General features: G+C 37.7%; 1 protein-coding gene across 8 annotated transcripts in view; it reads right to left on the bottom strand.

Moving 5' to 3' along the window:
• Positions 1–9,548, bottom strand: part of Atg17 (autophagy-related 17) — a 230,854-nt gene extending 221,306 nt beyond the window's left edge. For 6 of the 8 annotated variants that reach the window (XM_076197684.1, XM_076197685.1, XM_076197687.1 and 3 more), the window contains exons 1-4: positions 9,446–9,548; positions 2,812–2,906; positions 2,402–2,627; positions 1,227–1,374 (exon numbers count right to left, since the gene is read on the bottom strand). In XM_076197684.1, coding sequence (XP_076053799.1) covers positions 1,227–1,374; positions 2,402–2,627; positions 2,812–2,879 — 442 coding nt within the window. In that variant the 5' untranslated portion in view covers positions 2,880–2,906; positions 9,446–9,548. Of the gene's footprint in view, positions 1–1,226; positions 1,375–2,401; positions 2,628–2,811; positions 2,907–9,017; positions 9,064–9,294; positions 9,314–9,445 lie in introns of those variants that run through there. The other 2 variants (XM_076197682.1, XM_076197681.1) reach the window with 2 other exon arrangements.
• Positions 9,549–15,237: the final 5,689 nt, after the last annotated feature.

Raw genomic sequence — 15,237 nt, forward strand, 5'->3', positions numbered from 1 at the left:
AACAAACAAAATAAAAGACAACTTCACATGTCTGAAATTTTTACTTATTTACAAGCTTATATTATATACGTGAACTGTACTATTTGTGGAGATTAGGGGAATGAAAAATGTAAACAACGAAAAACTGTGATGGTTTGTTGGCGTGCCCCTGTATCCAGTTACCACAATTTTTTCACAAAATGAACCACTGGGCTTGTATTCACTTATATGTAAGTCTTGTTGACTCAGAAACCACACTTCACATAGAAGTTTCTTGAATTAGATCACATAACAGTGAATTGGGGCAGGAAGAACACAGGCAGGTGGTGTGAACCATAGACACTACATCCAAGTTGTGGTGGGAATGGGTCACCACTGTAAGGCCTATTTCGGGACATGATGGGAAGTACAAGTGTGCAACACTATACCCGTGGATGGATGGGGTGAAGGGGGCTTTGGGGAAGAGGGGAATGTCTGTTGAGGAAGGAAGGGAGAGGACGGAAGACAGAGGTGAGTGGAGAATGGTTGTATATGGATGATGTTGTGACTGCATGAGGAGGAATGGGCGGGGAAGTGGGGGGTGGGGTAGTATGTGTGAGTAAATTTTGACGCAGCCCGAAGGGTTTTCTCCCCGTCCTCACCTTATATGCAAAGGGGGACGGAGAGGGGGGGTCGCCGATTAAATGAAGCGGCCTCGCTGTGGATGTACTGTGTCTTGCGACACTGCTTCTGACCCAGGGCGGTGGGCAGGGTGCAGGGATGACCCCTCATCCAGGAGGTGCTCAGATGAGAGGAAGGGTGGGAGGGGTGTGGAGTGTATTTAGGGATGAAATGGGTGGGAGTGTTTTTATGCCTTTCCCTTTTTGGCTACCTCCCTTGGAAGGGGGAAAAAGCCTTGGTATATGTATATATGTATGTTTTTTTTCTTTTTCCTTTTTTTTGAGAAGCTGTTACAACATAGCTTCTATATGTGAATCATACCTGGAGGAACACATCAGCAAATAGCAGGTTCAGGTATACACTAAATGCCATTTCCCACTTATTAACTGAAATGTGCAAAAGGGAAAAGTATGACTGGAGAGGAATAGGTAAAGATTTCTCTCTCCCATGCCTAGAGGAAGTAGATGAAGAACTCAGCAAAATAGCTTACTTGGCAAGGCCTGCACATATAAAGCAAATTTATTACAAATTAACCTTTTTTTTTTCTACAGAAATCTTAACTAGAACTCAGCTTATAGAGTACTAACCTTGCTGTTGTAGATGTTGATCGTGAACCAATCGACCACAAAACCCTTCCTGCTCTAAAGTGTATTCATACATCTGCTGTGCCAACTGAGTTCTCGCCGCTACTGTATTGTAACTGGGTGGCATACTAAGTGCCCCTTCCACTTGTTCCTGAACAAAAACACAATTATCAATATTACATACATATATAAATACATATACAAAAGGCCTTTTCCCCTGTTACAAGGGAGGTAGCCAAAAAACAAAGGCATAAAATCTACTCCCACCCATTCCATCCTTAACATACTCCATTCCCATCCACTCCCCTCCCTCCCTCTTATCTTGACTACTCCTGGATGACGGGTCATCCCTGCATCTCGCCTACTGCCCTGGGTCAGAAGCAGTGTCACAAGACACAGCACACCCACAGCAAGGCCTCTGTATTGAATTGGTGACACCCCCTCTCTCCATCCCCTCATGCAGAAATGGAGAAGACAGGGAGAAATCTCTTCAGGCTGTGTCAATTTATTTTTCACACAGACTTCCTCACCCCCATCCCCCACCCACTCCCTTTCATTATCAATACTACTCAGAAAAAAATCTACAGATCATTTCTCAATAATTCTGACATAGTATTCTAAAAATCTATCCAGACAATAAATGAAATTCAAATGAAGCTTTCTTTTAACCCCTTCCATACGGTGCCGCACACGTAGGCGTCATGGGGAGCGAGTGTATTCGCGAGGCTGCCATATCGGCGTCTTGATTATATTTATTGTAGTCGCCCCTCCATAATGACATTCTTTCTAATTCTTTTGTAATCGCATTTTCTATGGTTATCAAAATTCACGGGTGAAGAGAGAACGATCGATATAAGCGGTGACTATATTTTATGATGCGAGTATTATTACGACACGTCGTACGGCTGGCATTGGCTGCTGCCACCGAGATCTAAGTCCATGACGCCTACGTGTGCGGCACCGTATGGAAGGGGTTAAGCATGGCATTAACAGAGAATCAATTGATTGAAACATCCTTTGCAAAACTAGTAAAATTTGAAAGTACATTACATATATAAAATAAATACCAGAATCAATTTAAGGATATTTTTTGTCTTATGAAAATTTCACTCTTCTTTATACAGATAAACAGCACAATTCCAAAACTTCTCTTACACTGAAATCCTCTTTCAACTTACTCGAACATCATGATCCAAAACATGGTGGTCCTCAAAAGGTGGTGCTGGAGTCTGACCTTCTAAAGTGAGTTTTGAAAATAGGAAGATGGGATTAGTGTCCGTTCCAGCTGAGTACTGACATACACGAGCATCATGGTCTAAGGCCTCGCCACCTGATATGAGAAGAACCTGCTTCTCTTGTGGAATACCTGTGCTCCTCTGGATGGCACATTTTAGAGCTGACACACTGAAATTCACAAAACATTCGTGTCATGTCTACAGTCAACTTTCCAGTAGTTTGTTGTAGTAGAAAACAAAATGAATTCAAGATAAAATAATATTTACTTACTAATTACAATTTTTTATATTCCATTGCCTAGCAAGTATACAAAATTATTTTTCAAATTAATCATAATAACAAAGTGTCTTACCATCCGAGGGCAAGGTCCATGTCAAATGTCATGATTGTGCCAGTGTCTACAAAGAACACATACAACATCTTGGCGGCTATGTTATCACATTACAACTGCAAGAGAAAAATTCCAAGTCAAAATTCATAATGTTCAACATGAATGCATATGTATAAAAACATACAAAAACTTTATCTGTATCACAAGTATGGAGTTGGACATGTGACGGACACATCTGGATGGTCACAATTACCTATGATACTGAAACATTTTAACAATTTTCAAGGTGCAGTGTCCTTGAAAAGTACAGAGACCAATGGCTGATGCCTGCAAGTGGAGATCCTACAAGATGGAAATCAGAGATAAGCTTCTCCCTACAGTCTGCCTTCAAACCCCATCAACACCCTTATCCACTTCTATATAAGTCAAATATTCAAGTGCACATCAGGTTGCTTGATGTACGATGATGTATCACAATATGCATATTACAAAATACAAAATTACTGCTGTAATACTTGTTCTCTCTCACCCTGAATAAATATAATGTCACAGAAAACATGATCAAACCTGTTCACAGAATACAGGGGTCACTCATCTACAATTACAAAATAAATGTAATCAAGAAACTGACGCCGACATCCTCATGTACTCCACTCACGGCTCATGACAAATACATAGGCATCATTGTATTCAAGAGGTTATGCAGAACCAATGGGTGATCTCAGACAAGAATGAGATGACCTACCCCATGACCAACTAGAGCAAGGCCAGAATCACACTAACTGTTCCAGAGGCACTGTATCTGTCCTTTCTTCTAGCCCCTATGGAGGATCACCCTTGTTAGAGGCAATCTCACCGCAGAGGAAGTGGAGAGAGAAGTTTTCACTGTCATCAATATTCTTGATAAGACATGCCACTTCATCATTGGATGTTTAACATCATTTTGGCCCTGGACTACAAGACTCTTCTGAAAATTTCTGGCGACTCGTTCCACAATGATATACCAAAACCCTCACTTTCACAATCACAAGAAGTCACCATGCTACCGTTTCTATGTCATACATATACCAAGCATACACCATATGATGCAATCTCTAGCCACCCCACTGAAGACTCCTAACCACTGAGTCAGCATAATCAATATGGAGTGTCATATGATTTCCTCATTACTATCTGTATTCCCAATGAAGACAGCCATGGTCTACACTTTGGTAGTCTCATGCTCTCTTGAGAAGCTAATCACATGTTTTGACATTCACCTGCCTATGGCCACTGATCACTCCATACCAGGAACATAGAAATCCCCAGCCCATGTTGGAGTGTGTGAGTGAGTGAGTGAGAGAGTGTGTGTGTGTGTGGGGGGGGGGGGGTTGCAGGTAATCTGACTGACCCAGGCAGGACATTTGACCCCTTTACTGACGTGTTGCAAATTAATGTCATAAAACTTCATACTAAGGGCAATGCTATAAAGATATCTATTTTTTGTAGACTAGCATCTAATGTATGAATTTTTATCATATATATTAAATCATGCAATGTGTGATGATGTATCTGAATGTGTGATACAGTACAGAAAAGTAATAAAAATTATTGACAGGAAATACATTAAAACTTAACCACTTTGGTACAACAATAGTTACATAGGCATTACGAGACATGAGTGGGTACATGAGGATGATGGTGTCAGTCTTCATTATATATATTTTTTGTAGGTTGTACATGAGTTACCCCTGGATTCTGTTAACTGGTTTGATCACGTTTTCTGTGTTTATCACTCAGAGTAAAATAGAACAAGTAACACAGTAGTGACTATTTTATGATGCAAGTAGTGTGATGCATCGTTCATATGGCAGCCGATGCTGTGCACGAGAATCTGACTCGTACTGAAGTGGCTCAAACACATTTGGGTAAACTTAGCCACAGGATGGCAATTTACAAAGGATTACAAAGGCACAACATGCCAACAGGAGATCTTTTGGTCCATAACTAGGTCGGATGCAGAAAAAATTATAATAAACATAAATAAAAGAAAAATAAATAAAAATTATAATAATATATTTGACTCCAGCCTAATGTGGATTTACATCAAATTATGTTACTATAATTGAGGATGACTTTCCAAATCTCCGTAGTCAGTTCATTATCAACCATTGCCAATATCACCTGTCCCATGACAGTCTCGCCAGTCCCCTACAACAACCACATGATCATATCCATACCCTCTCCTCAAAGGCTGTTGAGGATTGCATCTGCATCCAGAACCAGACAAGCCACGCACCCACAAAATGAGACAAAACAGGTATAATTATCAAGGTACACCAGTTTGAAAAGTAGTGACACAAATGGATTAGTGTAGTAAAAATTTCTGCCATTTTGAAGATTTATGTCAAGACTTTGGGGTTAGGATCTTTTATATATTCAGCCCCTAGTGCGTGGGATATACAGTAGGTAGCAGAGAAACTACCGTAAAGTTAGGCGCCATGGTACATGGTGCATTGGGGGCCATGGTATATGTTTAGGGATTTTCTGTTGTGTAAGGTGGTATACCTTACACAACAGAAAATCCCTAAACATATACCATGGCCCCCAATGCACCATGTACCATGGCGCCTAACTTTACGGTAGTTTCTCTGCTACCTACTGTATATCCCACGCACTAGGGGCTGAATATATAAAAGATCCTAACCCCAAAGTCTTGACATAAATCTTCAAAATGGCAGAAATTTTTACCTAAATCAGCTGTCCAAAATGTCGAGGTTATGTCTAGACATAAGCATTTAGGTTGACGACATAGGGATTTATGTAAAATCTCCACCATCAGGGTTAAGATCTTTTATAAATTCAGCCCCAGGCTTCCAGTACACCTATTCTGCTGGTCCTGATGACCCTACCTACTACTCCATCACTCCCCCACCACTCCCTGACAACACCACACCCAGTCTCCCTCAACCTGGGATATCCTGCAAGACCCAACCCCACCATTATCAACCACAATGGCACTGCCTCCACTAGCAACCACTATGGCACTGCCTCCATTATCAACCACTATGGCACTGCCTCCATTATCAACCACTATGGCACTGCCTCCATTATCAACCACTATGGCACTGCCTCCATTATCAACCACTATGGCACTGCCTCCATTATCAACCACTATGGCACTGCCTCCATTATCAACCACTATGGCACTGCCTCCATTAACAACCACTATGGCACTGCCTCCATTATCAACCACTATGGCACTGCCTCCATTATCAACCACTATGGCACTGCCTCCATTAACAACCACTATGGCACTGCCTCCATTATCAACCACTATGGCACTGCCTCCATTATCAACCACTATGGCACTACCTCCATTATCAACCACTATGGCACTGCCTCCATTATCAACCACTATGGCACTGCCTCCCTCACCAGCCCCCAATCCATTATCAACCACACACCAAGGAGCCACCAGCTGTCCCCATCCTCCCAGACTCTTTGAGCCCTTTCGTTACTCATTGTACTACAACTCAAGGAACAGCTAATCCCCAGAGACCCTGTTCCTGAATCTCCACTGGCCTCCATTCCTTGTCTACCCTCTCTTCTCCCATGTCACTTAGCACAACAAGCCATACCAATGAGACAGCTGTATTACAAAGGCCCAACTTAGTAGAGGCCACTATTTCTTATAACAGTTTTCAATAACCCCCTTCATGTATTACTCCAGAAGCACACACCAAAGCGATTATCAATAAAAAAAATATATATATATTTGCTTTTCTTTGTAGAAATCAGTAACAAAAATAGAAAATGTTAAAAGCAATATACTGGCAACAACTCTGAACTCGGCAAGCTTCGAGTATATTTCTTTTTGTTTGTCATGGAAGACAAACTAACAGAACTAATAAATTGGCCTAGTCTTGCCTGATGACCTCTAAGGATGCTAAAAGCATACCTTATAGGAGGTTAGGTTTGGTTAGACTAGACCAATTTATTTGATTTCCATTAGTTAGTCTTCAACAACATACAAAAACAAACTTGGGATATTGAAGCTTGCCAACATCAGAGTTGTCACTAGTATATCACTTTTAGCAATTTTTTTTTTATTGATTTCTGCCAATACAAAATTAATATTACATTGATGTATTATAATTTACAAAATTAATATTCAATTTTTTATTGATATATTCCTTAGGTGTACACTTCTGGAGATGTACCCTACTTAATACTATATTTCACTTGCATCCCTCCATTTGCTACCACATGTGACCCCAAATACTTAAAACTCTAAATTCCTTCTACCATTCACCCTTTAAACTCACCTCCAACCCAACATCATCACTCCTTATGCAACTCATTGCCTTATTTCTGTCTACATTTACTTTCAACTTTCTCCTTTCACACACATTCCCAAGCTCCACCACCAGCTGTTTCAGTCTGTCCTCAAACTCAGCCACAAGTGCAGTGTCATCTGCAAATAATAACTGATTCACCTCCTACTTCACCTCTCTCCATTCTCACTCTCCAACTCCAAAACCCTGCCTGGTGCCTTCACATTTACTTCTCTCACCTCCACCCCCATATATATACATTTGACACCATCATTATAGAGGTGTCTGGATAAAAAAATAAATAGAAAAAAAAAACACCAGGAACAAAAAATATGCTATGTTTTATCCACCACCAAATTGGATCAGGATTACTAACACATAAATACAGATGGGTAAATTTTTAGAAGTGCACATCTACGCAACATAGCAATAGAAAATGAATAATTAATTTTATAAATTATAATACATCAACGTAATATGCATTTTTCTTAGTAGAAAATAATAACAAATGAGTTGCTAAAATTTATTTACTAACAAATGAAGTTGCGGTGGGTGAATGATACACCATGTTTGTTTTGATAGATACAGAGGTCAAAGAAATGAAAAGATTATAAATTCATCTATTCTAACCTAACCTATGAAACCTAAGCTGTATTCAATAATGCAGTACCTGTAATTCTAAAGATCATCTGGGTTGTCATTGTCACAGATGTTGACAGCCTGATTAAGTGCTCAATCAGACTGCAGGAAATAGAGTTGTTGCATAGCTTGAAGGAAGCCCTATTGTCTTTGTAACAGTGCTTATTAACGTCACCTGGAGTTGGAGAACACCCAGTGCACACCGTGAAAGCCATCGTCTAACTGACATTGACTGGACTGGTCAGACGACAACATGGAGTCTCGATGCTATGTTCACAGCTTTATTCAGTAATATATTTGCTTTTAGCAAGGTTTTTTGTTATTGATCTCTATCATGAAAAACATATATTATGTTGATATATCACAATTTATCAAATTAAGAATTAATTTTGTAATGCTATATTGTGTAGGTGTGGACTTCTAAAAAACAATACCCACAGATAAAAAAATGAATAAAAAATTGTGTTTATTTTCTGCTCTCTTGTACAGATCCAAGTATCAATTTCTGGCACACCTCATCATTTTCATGTTTTAAAGACTTTCTCATATTAAAACTATAGAGTGAAAATTCTACTTTGCATTATAGTCACCACAGCAGAAATTGTAATTTTCATCAGTTTTTTATATATACCATAATAACATGGTTACGACAAGTAAATGTTTCAATAGACATAAATCCAACCAGATAAACATCAAACTGAAATATACACAACAGATATCCTTAAAGTACCTGCTCTGGTTTCTTTCGCATCACTAGAGCAAATAATCATTTAAGTTGACCATGGCAAGAAATTATTATTATGGTTAAAGTGTTTCTTCATTTCAGAAACATCAATCTGTTTAATAATATCTGCCTATTCTAATACTTACATAATCTACTACTTTTTGTGAATATTCATCTATGATGCTGATACAGTCTTATAGATATTCTCATCATAGATCAACAATCACATCCATTTGTGATAATTAAGTATAACTTAGTTATCAAGTGAAAGCATATGAACAGAATGAATGGACTACTGATAATACTATCATTTGTATTAGCCTTCTTAATCTTATCATATATATCTTATCTTAACCTATATACTAAATTACTATGCAAATACCCAAAACTTCTTGATTATTCCACTAAATAAGATAAAGATACAAAGAAACCTAGCAAAACTCTGAAGCAATGACTTGACAGTGTAAGTATAACAGATGAGCAAGTACAAATAAATAGAAAACGTATTATGAGAAATTACCAATTACCAACATTTACACATTTTTTACCTTTCATTTAATACGGATTCCATTCACCTCACAACACAGACTTTAGAGAACATTAAGATTCCATTTCCTACGCAATTGTAGATTACGACGAATCATTCCAAATGACTCACACAAAGCCCAGGTCCGGTATCACATTAGGATTCGCAAAGATGTCGAGTCTTCCAGTCTTTATTTTGATTTTGCAAATCATTCACACCATTATTTCAGATTTGGTAACCGTTTCTACACCATCAAAATTAGAAATTACGTTAAAGAAAAACCATCTAAAAACAATCACCAGCTAAATTCCTGTCACCACTTGCATTTTCGTAAATCAGCTGATTAATGTAAACATCACTTGTATTTGGGCATAACTCCGCTCCCAGCAAGGATCTGAACTAGAACACACCATAAATATATCCACGATAATTAGTTGAACAGAAACTTACAAAATATGAGCTTGCGTTTGGCTTCGGTGAAACCAGATTATCTATTTACGCCTTTGTTTCCAGCTGTCCTTCGCACTGTTTGTCTACGTTCCGAGCCTTTTACATCACAATGGACGAAAGATGAAAATATGAATTCGCGATAGATTAAAACAAAGTAGCATCGTTTATTACAATGCAATACTATTTACGAAGCATAGCTATCTTCCGAGGAAATAAATACGGTTTAATACTATATACTAAAACCCATCGTTTCGTTTATTGCAGTACCTTTAAACTGTTTATTGTATCTAATACTATTCCTTATTATACAACCACAGGAAATAGGAATTGGGAAAACAATTATTTTTAATAGCAAGATAAGATAAATGTGTACTGATATCAATTAATGGAATGACTACTCACGTCGAGAGAATAAAATAAATTAGATATGTAAATATATTGCATATGGTATCTTAAAACTATTTCGACTTATGACGTAATTTGACGTCCAAATAGCATAATATTTCATATTAAATGGGGGTATGACCGAAGGTTCATTATCCAAAAAGTGTTTATTAAGTTCTAACTACCTAGTGATACGTTTATATTTCACAACATTGGGACATGCATGCACGCTAAATACACACGCGCGCGTATAAACCTTGACCCAAAAGATTACATAACATTGTAACACAGCCTATGAATAGCAAGTAACTCTTCGAGTGTTGTATGGGCAAAATTACACTGTTGTTGCTAACCCAGTATTCCAGTCTGAAATATGCCTGGGTATAATCTGAAACAATGACGCTGAGAAGAAAGAAAAAGATAAGATCCGTCGGTCCGATTGGACTTAAGACAAAGAATTTGTAATCAAGAACAATTTTACACGAGACACAAAATTCGACTTCAATATAATATGAAGATGATTCGTGTTAATAATAAGTTCTCGTTTTATTGTTCATAATTTGAATAATTTCTCGAAGGAGATATTATGTGCTTAGGGCACATGAAGCTTAATAAAAAGTTATGAGGGCCTAGAATTACCACATGGCAAATAAGAAGACTAAAACTTGATATCAGATTGAGACAAGTTGCAAGAATCCGACCTGAAAACACAAAAATTACAAACACACATACAATAAACTTCACCCACTCTCCTACCAAACAAAAATACATAAGTGAGCAATGTGCTTGCTTTAACACCCAGCAAATTAAGACGAATACAGACGTTTAGGCATACCAACGTACATTCCTTCTCAGAACAAAGAAATTAATAAACAAATATATTGACAAATAAATCAATAAGTAACGGAGTAACCGACTATAGAAAAACAAGATAGATGAGAATGGTAAAGTAAGACTAATACATCATGGAATACGAATTTTTAGAATGATTTGAAAACGTGTGAACAAAGAATTGGAGTAGAACAGAGGAATGCTCAGCACACAAAACCTACTCTAGGCTACGATGCAACAGTTGGGTGGCCACTTGGAAAATAGAACATGAATGTGTGTGTGTGTATATATATATATATATATATATATATATATATATATATAAAGCAATGATTACAATAACAACAATAACATTAATAATGATGACAATAATAACAATGATTATGATAATACTAACAATAATTAAAACAACAACAACAACAATAATAACAACAATCATAATAATAATAATAGCAATAACAATAACAGAAAAAGAAGATTAATAAGAATAATGATAATGATAACAATTATATCATACATATATACATATACCAAGGGCCTTTTGCCCCTTGCAAGAGAGGTTAGCATAATTCCACTCCCACCCACTCCACTCCCATCCCCCCTCCCTTCCTTCTTCTTATCTTGGCTCCTCCTGGATGACGGGCCATCCCTGCATCTCACCCATCGTCCAAGGTCAGAAGCAGTGCAGCAAGACACAGCACATCCACAGCAAGGCCGCTTCACTTCATCGGCGATCCCCCCCCCCACCTCTCCGTCCCCTCATGCAGAAAAAGAGAAAACTGGGAGAAATCCCTTCGGGCTGCGTCAAAATATCATTCACACATAGCCACTTCCAACCCATCCCCAAATACAGCAATCTATATAACAACAATGACTTATGAACAAGTCAGATGCTGAGGAATTAATGCAAAGAAGCCCTTGTCTGCGACCGAAGCCGTCACCTTTGCCCTGCGTGTTCGGGTAGCCTTGTCAAATGGGTTCGAACTTCAGCACGCCACAGAGGGAATGTCACGAAGTGAATACAAGTGACGACTACAGCACATGTAGCTGCTGCTGTTATTATTATTATTATTATTATTATTATTATTATTATTATTATTATTATTATTATTATTATTATTATTATTATTATTATTATTATTATTATTATTATTATTATTATTATTATTATTATTATTATTATTATTATTATTATTATTATCATTATTGCTGTCGTTGATTGTAGTTAACGCTTCTATCTGTCCTTTCCCTGTTCATTTAGGAGTGAGGTAAGGATAGGTCCCCCCACCACCACCACCCTGGCTGAGGATATTGACCGAGTATTGGACGACAGCCTTGTCGATCAATGTCGTTGCGGAGAAATTCAATTGGCGAAATCAATGATCCCCATTATCGACGTTGATGATGATGGCGACAACGATGATAATGATGATGACGACGACGATGATAATGAAGATGGTAATGATGACGACGACGACGATTATGATGGTGATGATAATGGTGGCGATGGCAATGACGATAATGATGACTGTGGCAATGACGATCATGAAGATGATAACGACGACGACGATAATGATGATGGTGATGATAACGATGACAACGACAACGTCGATAATGAAGATGATGATGACGCGATGATGATGGTGATGATAATGATAATGACGATAACGATGACAACGACAACGTCGATAATGAAGATGATGATGACGCGATGATAATGGTGATGATAATGACGACGACGACGACGCTGATGATGGTGATCGTTTCACTCCATCGGAAGAATTACTCAAGATAGACCCGTCTGCCTATGTAAAGTAAACGCGACTGGCGTTTGCTAGAATAAAATATAAAGTGAGTCACGCTGCCAATTTAAAACTGTAATATTGTAGACGCTAAAATCAAGTCATAATTGACACTAAAAAGTAAAACGAATAAATAAATAATAAATGTACAAATAAAATCAATTGAGAATATTTAGACAAACAAAAACCAAATAAACGTAAAATAATAAACCGATAAAAATATAATAAATCCATATAGATAATAACTCGATACATAAATATTTTGAAAGATAATGATTAGATAATAAATAAAAGATAAATAGATGACAAATAAATGAATAAATAAATAATGTATAAATAAATAGATAAATATATGATGTATCAATGAATAAATAAATACATATATAATGTATGAATGAATAAGATAAACAAACAACCAATCTTTCGATCTCAGTGCGTTGGATCTCGAAGGTCACCCTTCCCACCGCCTCCACAACAATGTTTGGGGTCAAATGCAGTGCAGCGAGACATAGTTCTTCCACAACAGAGCCTCAAGATAGATTTATCCTCCCCCAACCCCCAAAAAGTCAGAATATGTTTCGAAATTTCATCATATTCCATGTATTAGTTTTACATAAAGTTTATGTGATTCTTGCACCAACTTCCAACGCCATTAGACTTCGAAAATATATTATGGTTATCTTTCTCTCAGATGCAGTATCCTGCTATGCTTAAGAATAAATAAATTATTTGATAAATAATAATCAGATTCTACGAGGCCTAGTTGTGGTCCCCGGCGTGAGAGAGCTAACTCACTTTGTGGTTCATGAGACGGTGATTTCTCCTACAAAAAATGAATAAATAGAAACATAAAAAAAATATTATGATAATAATAAATTAATAAAAATTAAGTACAGATGGGTTTGGTGTTTGTGCCCCCTACATTTCCCTCAATCTCCAATTTTTTTCATTTATTCATATATATATATATATATATATATATATATATATATATATATATATTCATTCGTTTATTTATCATACTTCTCAATCTATTCACCTATTTATTTATTTTCGCTTTTATCTGCTCTTATACTACGGTATACAGTTCAAAAATAGGTCACTGGCCTTCAATTGACCTGAGGAGCGTCGGCGCCGACCTAACGCGACCCAGCCTGACCTGAAACCAAAGCCTTTGTTTCTTTCTTCGGTACAGTGATGACCCTGGAGGACACGATTGCACACAAAACGAAGATATTATTGAGTCGAAGAGGCGTCCCTTCAATGTACGTAACAATCAAAGGAATCGTTGAACAAATCATTCTTTACACAATCTTCTCATGGTTAAAACGTCCAACAAATCGTGACGTTTCTTTCAATACTCATGTGTAAACGTTTTATAATAATGTTTACTCATATTCAGCCCCTTTCATTAGATGAGATACATTATATGTAAGATATAATGTTTTGTTAATGTAAATGTATGCAAAATTGGATGGGATTATAAAAAAACAAACAAAAAAAAACGACATAAACAACAACAGTAACTAAACTAATTATCCGATAATATAATGAAATAAGAGAAGATACATGTTGAATAATATGTGTCAGAATATTTCGAATGATGAATAAATTTAAGCCCTACTTCAGAGAAACTGATGTGTGCAAATCAACGTCAACGACAAGATGGCTACCACCCAAGCTTTACTCGAATGCAATTTACACAAAACTCTTCGCGTTCGCTTTCACAACATAGGTAGCACACCCCAGTTAATTTAACTGTCACTCCAGAAACCATTAACATAAAAAACAAATATCTTAGTTACACCTACGGGCTTACAAAAATATAAATAAAAAACTTACTTCACAGATCTTGATAATAAAAGCGTTGGCAAGGCCACTCGAGTAAAATGTCTGGGAAATAACTGGGGTCTAGTCAGGTGAAGTAACGGTCAACGGGTTTCTCACTTTTGGTAGCTAGTCTCTGCGCATGCGCCGAGAGGGGAGGTCAGGGGGAGGGAGGAGAGATTTTGGAAGGGTGGGAAGAGATTTAAGAACATAAGAATGAAGGAGTCTGCAGATCATAGGGCCTACATTCGGCAGCTTCATGTTAACATGAAAATGCAGACAATTGCTCATCACGAATTTTGTTTCAGTAAGTTAGACTGGGCTTGGTTAGACTAGATTGGTTCAGGTTGTTCGCCTTTTTCACTTTTCCGTTGAAAAAATGCCCTAAATCTGGCCCTATGCCCCTTCTAGAGTAACCCCCTTGACTGAATAAAATCGTCTGACATCGACTTTTAATAAAATTCTTAACAAACGCGAATGGAATAGCACTTTCGTCAGCAAAGCTGAAGGACATCTCCAGCAGTCTAAGGGTGAAGTCCACTGGTCTCATTTGAGAACCGTGTTGCGTACTTTGCATAAATTATTACTGTAATCAAGAAGGACGATTTCAGTGTGCTCCCGTGAGTGGCCGGGCCCTTGATCTTGAACGAGAAATCAGACGATCGAGACCCAATTCTGGATGGGATTTGATTCTCATCGTCCAAGACTTTAATCAATAATTTATTCGGAGTCCAAGGCAACGCCAATCTCTTCCATGTCACTTTTGCAACTTCTCTATTTCGTCTCTTCACCTTCTGCCTGGTCTCCCTCTTCCACGCTTGTCATCTCACAGAGTCCAGTCAGTAACATGGTTGTTCCATCTTCCACATCCTGATTCCACGACATAGGCTCACAAGAAAAAAACTCACAGGACATAATCTCACAAGACAAAAACTCGTAAGACAAAAG

Source organism: Oratosquilla oratoria, chromosome 14, assembly GCF_046742065.1.
Source record: "Oratosquilla oratoria isolate Oo_2021 chromosome 14, ASM4674206v1, whole genome shotgun sequence".
In the NCBI taxonomy this organism is placed as follows: Eukaryota; Metazoa; Arthropoda; class Malacostraca; order Stomatopoda; family Squillidae; genus Oratosquilla; species Oratosquilla oratoria.